This window comes from Ornithorhynchus anatinus, chromosome 1 (genome assembly GCF_004115215.2).
Source record: "Ornithorhynchus anatinus isolate Pmale09 chromosome 1, mOrnAna1.pri.v4, whole genome shotgun sequence".
NCBI lineage: Eukaryota > Metazoa > Chordata > Mammalia > Monotremata > Ornithorhynchidae > Ornithorhynchus > Ornithorhynchus anatinus.
The window spans coordinates 72,748,402-72,764,374 of NC_041728.1; the positions used below are offsets into that span (position 1 = coordinate 72,748,402).

General features: G+C 43.0%; 1 protein-coding gene across 1 annotated transcript in view; it reads left to right on the top strand.

Moving 5' to 3' along the window:
• GFRAL (GDNF family receptor alpha like) overlaps positions 1 to 2,263 on the top strand; it is a 34,412-nt gene extending 32,149 nt beyond the window's left edge. Inside the window, exon 5 of the mRNA XM_039913821.1 lies at positions 2,169 to 2,263. Coding sequence (XP_039769755.1) covers positions 2,169 to 2,263 — 95 coding nt within the window. The remainder of the gene's footprint in view (positions 1 to 2,168) is intronic.
• The last annotated feature ends 13,710 nt before the right edge of the window (positions 2,264 to 15,973 follow it).

Genomic DNA, 15,973 nt, shown 5'->3' on the forward strand with positions numbered 1-15,973 from the left:
TCATTTGTGAAAAAAATGGTGATTAAATTGGGTTAACCGCTCTTCATTACTAGAAAGATCCTAGCTACATTTCTCGAGGTTTCTTTGCTATGTCCTCATCTGCTCAGGCCTGTTTGTATCTGCAGCTGTCCTCTTCTGATTGGAGTTGTCTTTGCCTGCCGTCATGGCCACAGGTTCCCCTCCCTGCCAGTCTCCCAATGTTCTCGGCCCTACATGCTCTCACAGTCTGTGGAGCTACCTTCATCTGCTACTCCACTCTAGATGTTTTCTTCTCCAACCAGATGCCTTGTTGATGAAGCCTACCCCCATCGCTGATCCCCTACTACACCCCAATATGAACACTGCACTTCTCTAATGCCAGCCTAATCTTAGAACCTAGATCTTGTCTATCATTCCAACAACCCCTTGCCCACATTCTCCCTCTGGCCTGGAATTCCCTCTTCCTTCACATCCAACAAATCACAACCCTCCCCTTCTTTGAAGTCCTATTTAAATCATATCTCTTCCAAGAGGACTTCCCTGGCTAAGCTTTTATTTTCCCTATCCACTTTCCTTTCTGCATCACCTATGCAGTCAGTTCTTTACCCCTTAAGAACATGATATTCACCACACCCTCAATTCGACAGCACTTAAGGATATAACATTACATTCATCTCCCCATCTATAATTTATTTTTATGTCTGTCTCCTCCCTGTAAGCACCTTGTGGGAAGGGATTGAGTTTACCAACTATATGGTATTGTACTTTCCCAAAAGCCTACTTCATTGTTCTGCACACAGTAAGCCCTCAGTAAATACCTCTGATTGATTTAATTGATTAAAATTGGGATACTGGGATGAATGGATGATAGTAGAATAGACCATATTGTTGATTTTTGATTTTTCTGTACCTACCACATGCTCTGCACAAAAGAGGCACTCCAGTACAATGAATGAGTCATGAAGTAATCTTATAAAACACAAAACCCTCAGATTCAGAGGGGCTTATGATGTACAGTTCTGTTTTCTACAGCTTAAGAGGGACACCAAGAGATTTAAAGAAGACACTCGTAAATGAATAAGAAGTTGGAAATTCAGATGTTGAGGGAGAGTAAAAAGAATTAAAATTTTTTAGTTAGAAGAAGAAAAGTCAGAGGGTAATTATACTTGGTCTTCACATATTTGAAAATTATGGAGATGAATTGCTCCCTTTCTCTGCCAAGAACAAATTAGGAGACAGTGTGCTTTAGTTGCAACATGAGAGATGTAGGATAGATAATAGGAAGAATTTCCTGGCAGCATACACTGTTAAGCAGCTGAATGGCTTTCTGATGGACGATGTGGGATATCTTTCCCACAAAGTTGTCTATAAATATAATAAGATCTCATTTAGCTGGGAAAGGTGGGCCTGGTCTTGCTTGAAGAGGAAGGCAAGATTTCCTACCAAACTGTGATTCAAGGAAAAGGAAACTCAGCTTGTGTTCATGCTTTTTGACAATACTACCTTGCACCCTGCAATCTTAAGGGCTCCCTCTGCTAATGGAACACCCTTGTTTTCTTTTGTAGATTCTAAGCCATTTTTTAAAATGAATAAAATTTATCCTATCACTAAACAAACAGTTCCTTGGTTACTTTGTTTCTTCTACTAGGTTTAACTCAAGGAGGCACATCTCCTAATAAGCAAGGAGCTCCTCATTAACTCAAACAGCAAAGTGCAAGACTTTAACAATCATTCTGTAATAATTATGGTTTTTATTGAGCACTTATGATATATCAAATCATGGGGCTAAATGCTGGAGTAGGTACAAGACAATCAGACCAGACACAAACTTTCCACTTATGGCACACGTAAAAAATAATAGTGAAGCTTTTGCCAAACATAAATACAATGAGCTCTTCATTCTTGCCAGCTTTGCTAAACAGATCATGTGTCTGGACCTGAAGTCAGCAGATGATTTAATTTGAGTACTGCAAGCGTTGAGGTAAATAGAGGCTTCCTACTTAGAGTCAGAGGGCTGAAGTAAATCCAGGCCTTCTCCTTCCCTCTGAAGATCTGACTGAAAAGAGGCATGGTATCTAGGTACGCCTTCCATCCCATGCAGATCAAGAGATCAAATCAGACAATCAAAGGAATTATTTGTGGGTTACACCATGTGACCTTTCATAACTCTAAACTCTCCAAAACCATAGACGTAGCCTCTAAAGATTTTGCCTATTCCAACAGTCCAGAAATGCTGGCTCCAGTTTCGTTGAAAGGTTTACAGGCGCACAAAGGATTTCAATAAAATCCAGCTGGTTTGGATTGTGTCTGCAAACCTGAAACGCGGCAAATTTGGCCTGGTTTCACATTTTGGAAAGAAAGCTTCACACTGCCCTAATCAGGACACATTGAAGTGAACATTCAACCAAGACAATAGAAGAACAGCTGTCTCTCTTCTCTATATCCCAAACACATTCTCACAGGATTGTGGTAGTGTTTAAGACTTTTACTACCCCGCCAATCTGTCATGCTCCACAGAGACAGTGAGGCACAAATCTGCCCAAATACATTTGCAGATTACTGTCGCCAATAAAAAGGAAACTATTGCAGTGGTCAGTGAAACACTTCACAGATTTCACTTGATTGAGAAAAAAGGAGTGTTGAGTATTATGCAAATAACATCCCAATTCGAGAGGAACAGGACTTAGTATGTGAAAGCATGATTTTGTTGCACATTCCCCACTGTACATTTACTAACCACCAGATATGGAATAATCTATGCTATAATTGTTGCCAACTGGAAACAAAATAAATAATCTTACTTTATTCTTGATATTCTAAACTCCCTGTTTGCATACGCATGTGAAGTCATTCAACTCTTTATTATTAACATACGTCCTTCTTTTTGAAAAAAATAATTTAGTGATAGCTATACACAAATAACTCATGTACCTCCCAAAACGTTATCCTTCCAAGGATCCAAAAATGAGCATGTGATTTCAAGGTGTCGATTCGCTTCCAATGAGTACCCAAGCTTCTCATGTAATGTTCCACATATGCCATCCTTACAATTAGAAAATCTCATATTCTACATGTCTGCCACCAGCATATTGCCTTTCTGAACCAGCATATTTCCTTTCAGAGCTGTCTTGAGAAAGGAACATGGCCTAGTGGAAAGAGCCCAGGGTGGTGAGTTGAGGGTACTGGGTTTTAATCCTATCTCTACCACTTTGAGCAGTTACTTCTTGTAAATTCTCTGTGCCTCAGTTCCTCATCTGCAAAATGGTGATTCAATACCTGTTCAACCACCTACTTAGAGTGGGAGCCACGTGCAGGAGGGATTGTTTCCAAACTGATTATCTTGTATCTGCTTCAGCCCTTGGCTTATATAGTACGCATTATTATCATTATTTTCATTATTAGTGCTTGGAGGTGGCAGGGGCAGTGCTGTAGAAAACCCCAAATTCCACTTTCTTTTCCTACTCTGGGTATTTGCTGACCTGCTATTGGATTGGTTATTTATTGAATACCTACTGGGTGTGTGCCACCAGAATCAGGACAAAAAAAAAGTCAAAAGCTCAGACATGCATAGTAAGCAAAACAAATGTACAATTGCTTGCAGACACTTAATAATGTGGCAAGAAGCTGATGACTGACATATGTTGTCATCCCCTTCAGCACATCTGAAAACCCAGTGGCTACGGGGACGTAGATTGAAGTTTACTGGTGTGTTACTGTTTGTACTTCAAGTCTGGGCCTGGCACTTCTAAGAAGAAATTATGAAGATCAAAGATAGCACACCTTCTGGCAAAATATAACTTGGGCACACATTTGTTTACCATATTGCCACCTAGCATATTTGAAGATGACACCCTGAACTCATTTCCAGTCCCCCAATTTCGAACCTAAGTCGATTGCCTGTAAACATTTGTTGGTATATAGTCCTCATTAAGGCAAGCAGCCCAAGACTCACAATAGCACTTTGTTCTAAAGGGCATATGGACACTATTACCCTTCAGCCATACACCAAGCATATGTCCACACCCTTAATAGTCCCTTCCAACACTTCTGCTAACCTGCTTCCAGCTAGTAACTTTAGTCCTCCTAAACATTGGCTCAACCTGCCACTTCAACACCTCTTCCCTAGAAGTCACCAGAAAAAAGTCAGGTGGTTGTTACTGCTAGCTAGTTGGCCAAGGACAGCTAAGGTGCTTGCAGTTTCTTCACTATGTGGAATAGTTCCAAGGATTGGTGCATTTTGCACTCTGACAGCTCTAGCAAGTGAAATCCTTTTAGATGATCCAATGCACAAAAAGTTCATATCAGCTCTTTATCAATTGTCTTCATAGTTTAAATTTTAAAGTTATCAGCTTTGCGGGAAAGGGGGTATCCCAGGGAAGGAGGAGGTAGGACTTTGTGACCCTGTTCCTCCCCCTCCAATAAGGGTGCCTTTGAGCTGGGAGAAGGACCCTAAGCAGCCTCATCCCCTTGCCCCTACTGTGAGGGTCAGCTCCAGAAGAAAAACTCTCATAGTCAGGGGTTTGTTAACGGGGCTTCCACCCATGCTGAAGGAGGAGAACCTGGGCTGGCTCTGCCCCATGCCCCTATTATAGGGCTCAGCTCTAAAGGAGGGAATCCAGGGAAGAGATCTCATAGTCAGCCTAAGTCCTTTCCTCCAGAGCTGAACCCCTCAACTAGGGCAGGGGCAGAGATCACCAAAGCCCTTCCCCCAGAGCTGGCCCTCATGGTGGGGGCTGGGAGAAGAGGCCCCATTTACTGGTTCAGGGGATAGACAATGTGGTCTAGTGGAAATAACATGGGACTGGAAGTCAGAAGGACATGGGATCTAATCCCAGCTCCTCCACATGACTGTGTGACCTTGGGCAAGTCACTTAACTTCACTGTGCCTTGGTTCCCTCATCTGTGAAATGGGGATTAAGACTTGTCCCTATGTGGGACAGGGACTGTGTCCAACCTGATTATCTTGTATCTACCCCAGCACTTAGAACAGTGTCTGGCATGTAGTAAGCATTTAAATGACAATTATTATTATTATTATGAAGCACAGTTTCCTCCCCTGGGGGTGCATTTGGACTGTGGTGATAGGGAATGGACTGAGGGTGGTGCCACACCAGCATCAAATTGTGTTATGACAAAGATGTCAATCATAGGGGACACTGCTCCTTAGTGGATTATAGTTCAACCACCCCCTTCTACATTTGTAATCCAATTAAATGTCTCTTATGCAAATCACACCCCCAACTCATGATCTGTGGGATGCAGCAACAGCTGTCAGGGTCTGCTTATGATTCTGACATTCACCACCCCAGGTGACTCTTCAAATCCTGATAACATTGGCAACAGCTCCCTCTTTAATGCATCTCCTTCAAATCCACTCTGGCTGCCCTTAGAAAACTCCTTTCTTTTTAGCACTTCTCAATTTTCAAACTACTTTATCTCTTTCCCCCAAATACCCTCTAATAGGCTTGTTTTCATTCTTTTTTCTCTGTCTTCTGTCCTATGACACATTGCCCTCCCCTGATAATTGCTTCATGGACTTTTGTGCTATGGTAGTATGGTTTATGTGTCCAGGAATACATTAGAAATGGTTAATGATAGCTAATGGAGTCAATTAAAGCTCCAACCCTCTTTCCAAAGAGGAACAGTGTAATCTTAATAGACGGTCTCTAAAATCCACTCATCATAGTAAATAAAAGGAGATGGACCTGTTTCCTGCTGGAAAATTGCAAACCATCAGATTACAAAAATGGGACAAATGACACCATCAGCCACATGACCTCTAAACTCTTAAGTATTGGTTTCATGAGTAGCTGATTGCAAAACATATCTGACCCATTCAAAATGTCAGAGACAAGGTTCCTGGAGGGGCTACTGTGAAAATGGCCTATATGAAGGAGACAGAGAGAGAGAGAGAGAGAAACACTATGCAATATACTAATTACAAGTAACAGGGGAAAGAGCATAATTGTCCCACATTTGGGACTGTGAAGATTAATAATAATAATAATGGTGGTATTTGTTAAGCACTTACTATGTGCAAAGCACTGTTCTAAGCACTGGGGGGATACAAGGTGATCAGGTTGTCCCACATGGGGCTCACAGTCTTCATCCCCATTTTCCAGATGAGATAACTGAGGCACAGAGAAGTGAAGCAACTTGCCCAAAGTCACACAGTTGGCAAGCGGCAAAGATGCGTTTCAAACCCATGACCTGCCACTGAGCTACGCTGCTTCTCTAAGATTATGGAATGCCAGAACAGAATACCATCACTGAAGAAAGTGAAGTTAATAGCAGCATCATGCAGCCCTTGAGACTCTTGAAATTGGGTAGACAAGAGGAAAAACCATCACTACAGACAAAACCCCCTTCCCTTTTATGCCCCAACTATGGTAGCTGAAGATTGCTCTCTTCTCTCCAGGCTAGTCTCTTTCAAATTTTAACTTGGAGAGAGGAAAGGAGAGAGAGAGAGATACAAAGGGAGACAGAGAGACAGAGGCAAAGACACAGAGACAGACACAGAGAGAGAGAGAGAGAGAGAGAGAGCACACATCAAAGCCTATTGTGAGATGCTAAAACAATTAGAGTATGTTCATATGTTCAAATCTATTACTTTCTGTGGGTGCTCAGTATATGAAATGAAAATGTGAAATCCACTGGAAATCATCAGTGAGGTGCTAGAACACCTGGGCTTAATTTTGTACCTCTGGGAAATAAGAGGATGGAGTGAATGACTAGAGAGCTATAAGAATACATCAGGCATAGCTAAATCAGGTCATTCCATCACTCTGGGTGACTAATAAATCACAGCAGTGGGTAAAAAATGTAGGTGAAAGGCAGGAAAAAAAAATCAGCCTAATTTTTAAAAAAGCCCATTTGTGGGTTACAGTTGATTAGAAGTGATCCTACCATTATGTCCAGTGTCCCCTTATAAGGAAGCTCTTGTAGGAGGGAATGAAGTACAAACTATTGTGGGGAACATGGATTAAGTAGGGAAAGCAAGGCAAGTTGTTGAAAATTTAAATATTTTGGAGGAAGAAAGAGAGATGTGCTAGTTTTGCTATCTGTGGTATAAAGATGGTGCAACTACCAGTGAGATTTTATACTCCTATGTGTGCCTGACTATGCATGACACCTCGTTCTTTCATGTTGTGTGAATTATAAACCTGCTACTTGATTCCCTATAACTTTTTATGATATTTGTTAAGTCCTTACTATGTGCCAGGCACTGTCCTAAGTGCTGGGTTAGGTACAACCTAATCAAGTTGGACACAGTCATGTCTCACGTGTGACTCACAGCTTTAATCCCCATTTTACAGATGAGAAATCTGAGGTCCAGAAAAATTAAATGACTTGCCCAAGTTCACACAGCACATACAAGTGGCAGAGTCAGAATTAGAATCCAGGTTCTTCTGACTTCCAGGCCTATACCCTAACCACAACTTCATGCTGCTTCTCTTCTTGCAGTGCTCAGAACTGATTTCAGTTTAAAATCCTAGTGATGTAGATTCTGTACCTTGTATAGAAAAGACTACTCCAGAGATGCCACATCCATCTTCGTACTTCAAGATCTCAAAATAATACCTACAATGCCTTTGGGGAGGACCACTGTGTTTTAGAAAGAAATCCAAATATGCATGTTTTTCTGTAGATCATTCCTTCTCATTCTGGGTCTTTAGAAATTGGATGCTCACATTTGAATTGAATGATTCATCCAAACCCTGTCCTCTCCCTGACTTTCCCATCACTGTGGACAGCATTACCATCGTTCCTGTCTCACAAGCCCGCAACCTCAGTGTCATCCTTGACTCTGCTCTTATTCATCCCACACATCTAATCCATCACCAAAACCTGCCAGTCTCACCACCTTCACAACATCGCCAAGATCCGCCCTTTCCTCTCCATCCAAACTGCTACCTTGTTGGTACAATCTCATAATATCCCGACGGGACTACTGCATCAGCCTCCTTTCTGATCTGCCATCCTTCTGCCTCTCCCTGCTTCAGTCTATACTTTACTCCACTGCCCGGATTATCTTTCTGCAGAAATGTTCTGGGCCTGTCACTCCCCTCCTCAAAAATCTCCAGTGGTTGCCTATCAACCTTCATATGAAGCAAAAACTCTCACTATTGGCTTTAAAGCTCTCCATCACCTTGACCCCTTCTACCTCACCTCCTACAGCCTGGCCCACACACTCCACTTCTCTGCCGCTAAACTCCTCACTGTGCCTCATTCTCATCTGTCCTGCCGTCAACCCCTGGCCCATGTCCTACTTCTGACCTGGAATGACCGCCCTCCTCACATCCACCAAACTAACTCTCTTCCCCTCTTCAAAGTCCTACTGGTAGCTCACCTCCTCCCGGATGCCTTCCCAGACTGAGCCCTCCCTTTCCCTCTACTCTTCCCCTCCTCACTGCCCCTACTCCCTCCCTCTGCTCTATCCCCTTCCCCTCCCCACAGCACTTGTATATATTTGTACATATTTATTGCTCTATTTTATTAATGACGTGCATTTATCTATGGTTCTATTTATCTTTTTTGATGGTACTAATGCCTGTCTACATGTCTCCCCCTTCTAGACCTTGAGCCCGTTAGATAGGGATTGTCTCTATCTGTTGCATAATTATACTTTCCAAGTGCTTAGTACAGTGTTCTGCACACAGTAAGCGCTCAATAAATATGATTGAATGAATGAATGACTGTACACTCAAATGTAGCTTATGATAGTAGTGATAGTATGTGCTGAGCACCCATTGGTTGAAATACTCAGGAAGGACAAAAAAAAATGATATTGCCTGCCCAGAAGGAGCTTACACTCTTATAATAACAATAATTGTGCTATTTATTAAGCACCTGCTCTGTGCTCATGTATCCACTCTCTTAAAAAGATCCTCCTTAGCTCTCTTAGCACCCCCTATTATTCCTCACCAAACTCTTTGAGAGGGTTGTCTACACCTGCTGCCTCCACTTCCTTTCCTCCAATTCTAATCTTCACCCATTCCAATCTTGCTTCCTCCCCATGCACTCCACCAAAATGTCTTCTAAAAAGGTTACCAATGATCACCTTCGTGCCAAATCCAATAGCCTCTACTCCATCCTAATCTTCTTCAACCTCTCAACTGCCTTCAACACTGTAAACCAGCCACTGATCCCAAAAACATTATGTAACCTTGGTTTCACTGATGTTCTCCTCTGCTAGTTTTCATATCTCTCTGGCTGTTCATTATCAGTCGCTTTCACAGGTTCCTCCCAACCTCTACCTGTGGGAGTCCCTCAAAACTCAGTTTTGTGTTCCATTCTATTCTCCATCTACAGCCACTCTCTTGGGGAATTCATTAGATCCATGGCTTCAGCTAGCAACTTTATGTGGATGATTCTCAAATCTACATCTCCAGCTCTGACTTCTCTCCTCATGTCTTCAAGGCATCATTCTTCAGTTGTTCCACTGACAACTCAAATTTAAATGTCCCAAACAGAACTCCTCATCTTGCCACTAAAACCCTGTCCTGCCCCATCTTTCCCATCACTGTATTCAATTCAATTCAATAGTATTTATTGAGCGCTTACTATGTGCAGAGCACTGTACTAAGCGCTTGGAATGAACAAGTCGTCATCAGATAGAGACAGTCCCTGCCATTTGACGGGCTTACGGTCTAATCGGGGGAGACGGACAGACAAGAACAATGGCAATAAATAGAGTCGAGGGGAAGAACATCTCGTAAAAACAATGGCAACTAAATAAAATCAAGGCGATGTACAGTTCATTAACAAAATAAATAAGGTAAAGAAAATATATACAGTTGAGCAGACGAGTACAGTGCTGAGGGGACGGGAAGGGAGAGGGGGAGGAGCAGAGGGAAATGGGGGGAAAAGAGGGTTAAGCTGTGGAGAGGTGAAGGGGGGTGGTAGAGGGAGTAGAGGGAGAAGGGGAGCTCAGTCTGGGAAGGCCTCTTGGAGGAGGTGAGTTTTAAGTAGGGTTTTGAAGATGGGAAGAGAATTAGTTTGGCGGAAGTGAGGAGGGAGGGCGTTCCAGGACCGCGGGAGGACGTGGCCCAGGGGTCGACGGCGGGATAGGCGAGACCGAGGGACGGTGAGAAGTTGGGCGGCAGAGGAGCGGAGCATGAGGGGTGGGCTGTAGAAAGAGAGAAGGGAGGAGAGGTAGGAAGGGGCAAGGTGATGTAGAGCCTTGAAGCCTAGAGTGAGGAGTTTTTGTTTGGAGCGGAGGTTGATAGGCAACCACTGGAGGTGTTTAAGAAGGGGAGTGACATGCCCAGATCGTTTCTGCAGGAAGATGAGCCGGGCAAGGGAGTGAGGAACAGACTGGAGTGGGGCGAGAGAGGAGGAAGGGAGATCACCACTATCTTTTCTGACTCACAAGACCATAACTTAGGCATTATCAATCATTTATTGAGCATTTACTTTGGGCAGAGCATCATACTAAATAGAGGTCATGGGTTCTAATCCTGAATCCTCCACTTGCCTGCTGTGTGACTTTGGGCAAGTCACTTAACTTCTCTCTGCCTCAGTTACCTCATCTTTAAAATGGGGATTAAAACTGTGAGCCCCATATGGGACAACCTGATCACCTTTTATAGCCCCCAGTGCTTGGAACAGTGCTTTAAACATAGTAAGTGCTTAATAAATACCATCATCATTATTATTGTTATTACTTGGGAATTTTATGATACAACAGTGTTGGTAGAAACGTTCTTTGACAACAATGAGCTTATAGTCTAGGGGGAAGTGTAGGGGAGAAGACAGACATTGCTATTATCAAATTACAGATATATTTACATAACTCTTATGGGGCTGAGGGAGGAGTGAATAAAGGGTGCAAATCCTAGTGCAAGGGTGATGCAGAAGGGAGTGCGTGAAGAGGAAAATAAGGGCTTAGTTGGGGAAACCCTCTTGAAGATGTGTTTTTAATAAGCCTTGGAAGGTGGGGAGAGTGAACAACCTTTAGATATGGAAAGGAAAGGAGTTCCAGGCCAGAATGAAGTGTGTAGACTGGGTTGTAGTACAGGGAGGTAAGGTAGGATGGGGCAAGGTGATTGAGTGCTTTAAAGGCTATGGTAAGGAGTTTCTGTTTGATGTGGAGGTGGATGAACAACTGGATGTTCTTGAAGAGTGGGGAGAATGGATTGAACTGGGCAACAGAGTGATGTATGGACTAAAACAGGGAGAGAGGAGGCAGGGAGGTCACCAAGGAGACTGGTGCAGTAATCAAGGTGGGATAGAATAAATGCTTGGATTAATATGGTAGCAGTTTGGATGGAAGGGAAAGGGAAGATTTTGGCAATGCTGTGAAAGCTGAACTGACAGGAATGGTGACAGATTGAATATGTGTGTAAAATGAGAGAGATAATTCACAGATGGGTTTGTGAGATAGGGAGAATGATGGTGCTGACTACAGTGAAGGGAAAGTCAGGGTTTGGATGGGAATATAAGGCATTCCACTTTGGACATGCTAAACTTGAGGTGGTGGTGGGATAGCCAAGTAGAGATGTCCTGAGGCTTCCTGAGGAACTCCCACAATTAGCGGGTGGGAAACAGAGGAGAAACCTATGACAGGGACAAAGAATGAGTGGCCAGAGGGATAGGAGAAGAATCAGGAGAGGACAGTTTCAGTAAAACCAAGGTTGAATAATGCTTCCAGTGCAGGGTGTGGACGATAGAGTTGAAGGCAGCTGAGGGGTCAAGAAGGACTAGGATTGAGTTAGAGGCTATTTGATTTGGAAAGAAGGATGCTAATGGTGACTTTTGAGAGAGCAATATTTGTGGACTGAAGGTGGCAGAGCCAGATAGAAAGTGTGAAGGAGAGAATTGGTGAAGAGGAAGTGGAAGCAACAGGTGTAAATAACTTGCTCAAGGAGTTTAGAAAGAAATGGTAGGAAGGAGATGGGGTGATAACCTGAGGGAGTCATGGGGTCAAGGGAGGGTTTTAATAAGATAGGGGAAACATGAGCATAATTGAAAGCAGTGGGGAAGAAGCCACAGAGGGGAGAATGGCTGAAGATGGTGGTCAGAAAGGGAAGAAGGGAAGCAACAAGGATTCTGGTAAGGGCTGAAGAGATGGGGTTATCCTTTACTCATTTCATTCAACTCACTGGCACCAAATCCTGTCGATTCTACCTTCATAGAATCACTAAAACTCCTCTCTCGCCCCGCTCCAGTCTATTCTTCACTCTGCTGCCTGGCTCATCTTCCTGCAGAAACGATCTAGGCATGTCACTCCCCTTCTTAAACACCTCCAGTGGTTGCCTATCAACCTCCACTCCAAACAAAAACTCCTCACTCTAGGCTTCAAGGCTCTACATCACCTTGCCCCTTCCTACCTCTCCTCCCTTCTCTCTTTCTACTGCCCACCCCGCATGCTCCGCTCCTCTGCCGCCCAGCTCCTCACCGTCCCTCGGTCTCGCCTATCCCGCCGTCGACCCCTGAGCCACGTCCTTCCGCAGTCCTGGAATGCCCTCCCTCCTCACCTCCGCCAAACTAATTCTCTTCCCCTCTTCAAAACCCTACTTAAAACTCACCTCCTCCAAGAGGCCTTCCCAGACTGAGCTCCCCTTCTCCCTCTACTCCCTCTTCCACCCCCCCTCACCTCTCCGCAGGTTAACCCTCTTTTCCCCCCATTTCCCTCTGCTCCTCCCCCTCTCCCTTCCCATCCCCTCAGAACTGTACTCTTCTGCTCAACTGTATATATTTTCATTACCTTATTCATTTTGTTAATGAAATGTACATCGCCTTGATTCTATTTAGTTGCCATTGTTTTCGAGATGTTCTTCCCCTTGACTCTATTTATTGCCATTGTTCTTGTCTGTCTGTCTCCCCCGATTAGACTGTAAGCCCGTCAAATGGCAGGGACTGTCTCTATCTGTTGCCGATTTGTTCATTCCAAGCGCTTAGTACAGTGCTCTGCACATGGTAAGCACTCAATAAATACTATTGAATGAATGAATGAATGGATAAAACCTACCATCTCCTCTCCTTCCAAACTGCTACTACATTGATCTAAGCACTTAGCTTATCCTGCCTAGACTACTGTATCAGCCTTCTTGATGACCTCCCTGGTTCTCCTGATTCCAGTCCATACTTTACTCTGCTGCCTGAAACATTTTTCTTAAAAAAAGGTTCAGTCCAAATTTCCCCACTCCTCAAGAAACTCCAGGGGTTGCCCATCTGCCTCTGAATCAAAAAGGGACTCCTTACCATTGGCCTTAAAACATTCAATCAGCATACGCACTCGTATCTTAACTCCCTGATTTCCTATTATAACCTAATCCACATACTTCACTCTTCTAAAGCTAACTTATACTCACTCTACCTGGATCTCCTCTATCTCGCCTCTGACGTCTCACCCACACCCTGCCATATCTGACAGATGACCAAGCACACCTTCTCCAAGAGGCCTTCCTCGACTAAGCCCTCATTTCCTTTTCTCTCTCTTCTTTCTGCTTTGCCCTTGCACTTGGATTTGCCCTCTTTATTCACCCCTCCATCATTCCCACAGAACTTGAGTTATCCATAATTTCTTTATATAAATGTCTGTCTCCCCTTCTAGATTGTAAGCTTGTTATGAGCAGGGAACATAACTATCAGCTCTGTTATATTCTCCCAAGTGCTTAGTACAGTGCTCTGCACACAGTAGGCACTCAAGAAATACAATTGATGTGCCAAACATTGTGCCACGTTCTGAAATAGACACAAAATAATCAGGTTGGACACAGTACCCCTTCCACTTTAGGAAATATAGGCAAAGAATTCAGGGACTTGCACAAACTATATAGCAGTCAAGTGGAGGAGTTCAGATTAGAACACAGGTCCTCTGACTTCCAGGTCTGTAAACTTTCCACTAAACCATGCTGCTGTAATGGGAGAGGCAGTCAAAAAAATCTACAAACAGAGTAATTAAATGTAAGTAATTTGGGACCAATATGTGGGAAGGGGATGAAGATGGGAGTAGTTAGAAAAAGGTAATAAATAATAAGTGTGGTATTTGTTGTTTCATATATGCCAAGAACTGTTTTAGGAACAATATACGAAGAGGCAGCATGGCAATTTGAATAGAGCACAGGCCTGGGAGTCAGAAGGTCATGGGTTCTAATTTTGGCTCCACCACTGCTCTGCTGTATGACCTTGGGCAAATCACTTCACTCTCCATGCCTCAGTTACTTCATCTGTTAAATGGGGATTGAGACTGTAAGCCCAATGTGGGACAGGGACTGTGTCCACCCTGATTTGCTTGTATTCATCCCAGTGTTTAGAACAATGCCTGGAATATTCACCCCATTGCTGAGAACAATGCCTGGAACATAGTAAGAGCTTAAAAATTACCATATTCATTATTATCATTTATTACGATCAGCTCTGACCAGTCCCTATCCCATGGGGGTCTCTCAATCGAAGAAGGAGGGATGAACAGGAATTTAATCCCCATTTTACAGATGAGGAAACTGAGCCAGTGAAATGATTTGCCAAAGGTCATGCAGCAGGTTAGTATTTGATCTGGTATTAGAATATAGGTCTCCTGGTACCCAATCCTATGCCCTTTCTACTAAGCCACACTGCATCTCCAAACAGGCGTCCTGTTAGAAGATCAGTTTGAGAGGAGCATAGAACCTTACCCTTTGTTCTATTTCTTGTTAAATTAATGTAATACACTCACTGATTGTGTGTATGACAAGAAAAAAATGAATAGTTAATAATAGTAGCTGCCTGGATTTGATTGCCCATTACATATGTTTTGTGTTTATAAATCTTTGATTGTAACTCCTCTGGGGCAGCAACTTTGTCTCATGTATTTTTGGCAAGCAGTCTACATTTTCAGGGCTCCAGGAACAAAAGGGAGTATCTGCACTGATCTCATAGGATCGGGTTAATCTTCTAGCAGGATAACTGCTCTGACAAGCACAATTCCATTTATCCACCTGCAATTTAATTGGGCTGAGAAGTGTTACTTTTGAATTAGTTGTTTTATTTGTCATATTGGGGATGATGAACATGTTGCAAGCATATGTAAAAGATGAGCAGTCCTGTTAGTTCAGGTGATGCATTTCAGCTGCTTTGGCAATTCTACATTATATAATAGCCTCCATCTCTGCATTCAAAACTTTAGCCACAAAAAGAGAATCAACTCAGAGTATGGGTTACCAGACACATCTGATGTTGTTGGTGAGGGATTAGAATGGAATAAATTTTGTTCTGTGATGCCATGATTTTCCAAAGCTAGCATCGTATAATTTTTCGAATCTAGACATGTTTGAGGTAGTTGCAATAATCTGAACTGCTTTCAGTGAGGCATGCAACCCTTTTCACTTTAAAGTTAGAGCTTCTAATAATAATGATAATGCTATTTGTCAAGGCCTTACTAGGTGCCAGAGTGGCCTAGTGGAAAAAACACAGGACTGGTTGTCAGAGGCCCTGGGTTCTAATCCTGACTCTGCAAATTGCTCTGTCAATTGCTTGCTGTGTGACCTTGCACAAGTCACTTAACTTCTCTGTACCTCAGTTTCCTCAAATGTAAAATGGGGATTATGGATGAGGTAACTGAGGCACAGAGAAGTTAAGTGACTTGCCCAAAGTCACACAGCTGACTAGTGGCAGAGCATATCTATTGAGCTAGCTTCCTACTGGACTCTGTCTACTTTACCCACCTGCATTTGTGAATTTCAAAATTTCAAGGACATTTTAGCTGTAATGATATTGGACTTAGCTTTCTGAGACTGTTAATTCTGCTCATCATTCAAGGTATGTAAGCAAGAAGGCCCCAGGACATTTCATAAGGAATCTGAGATAAGGAGTTTGGCCAGGATTCAAATGGGAGCTCTAAATAAGCCTTGGTGAATGACAGAGATAGAATGTTTCCCAAGCTAATGTAATGGCCAACAACTAATATTTTGCTCAGATGAATTCACTCATAAAACATTGCAAGAGAAGATTCAGATTGAAACCACAAAATACAGAAGTAAATCACAAAGCCCTATTTATCTGGCAGACT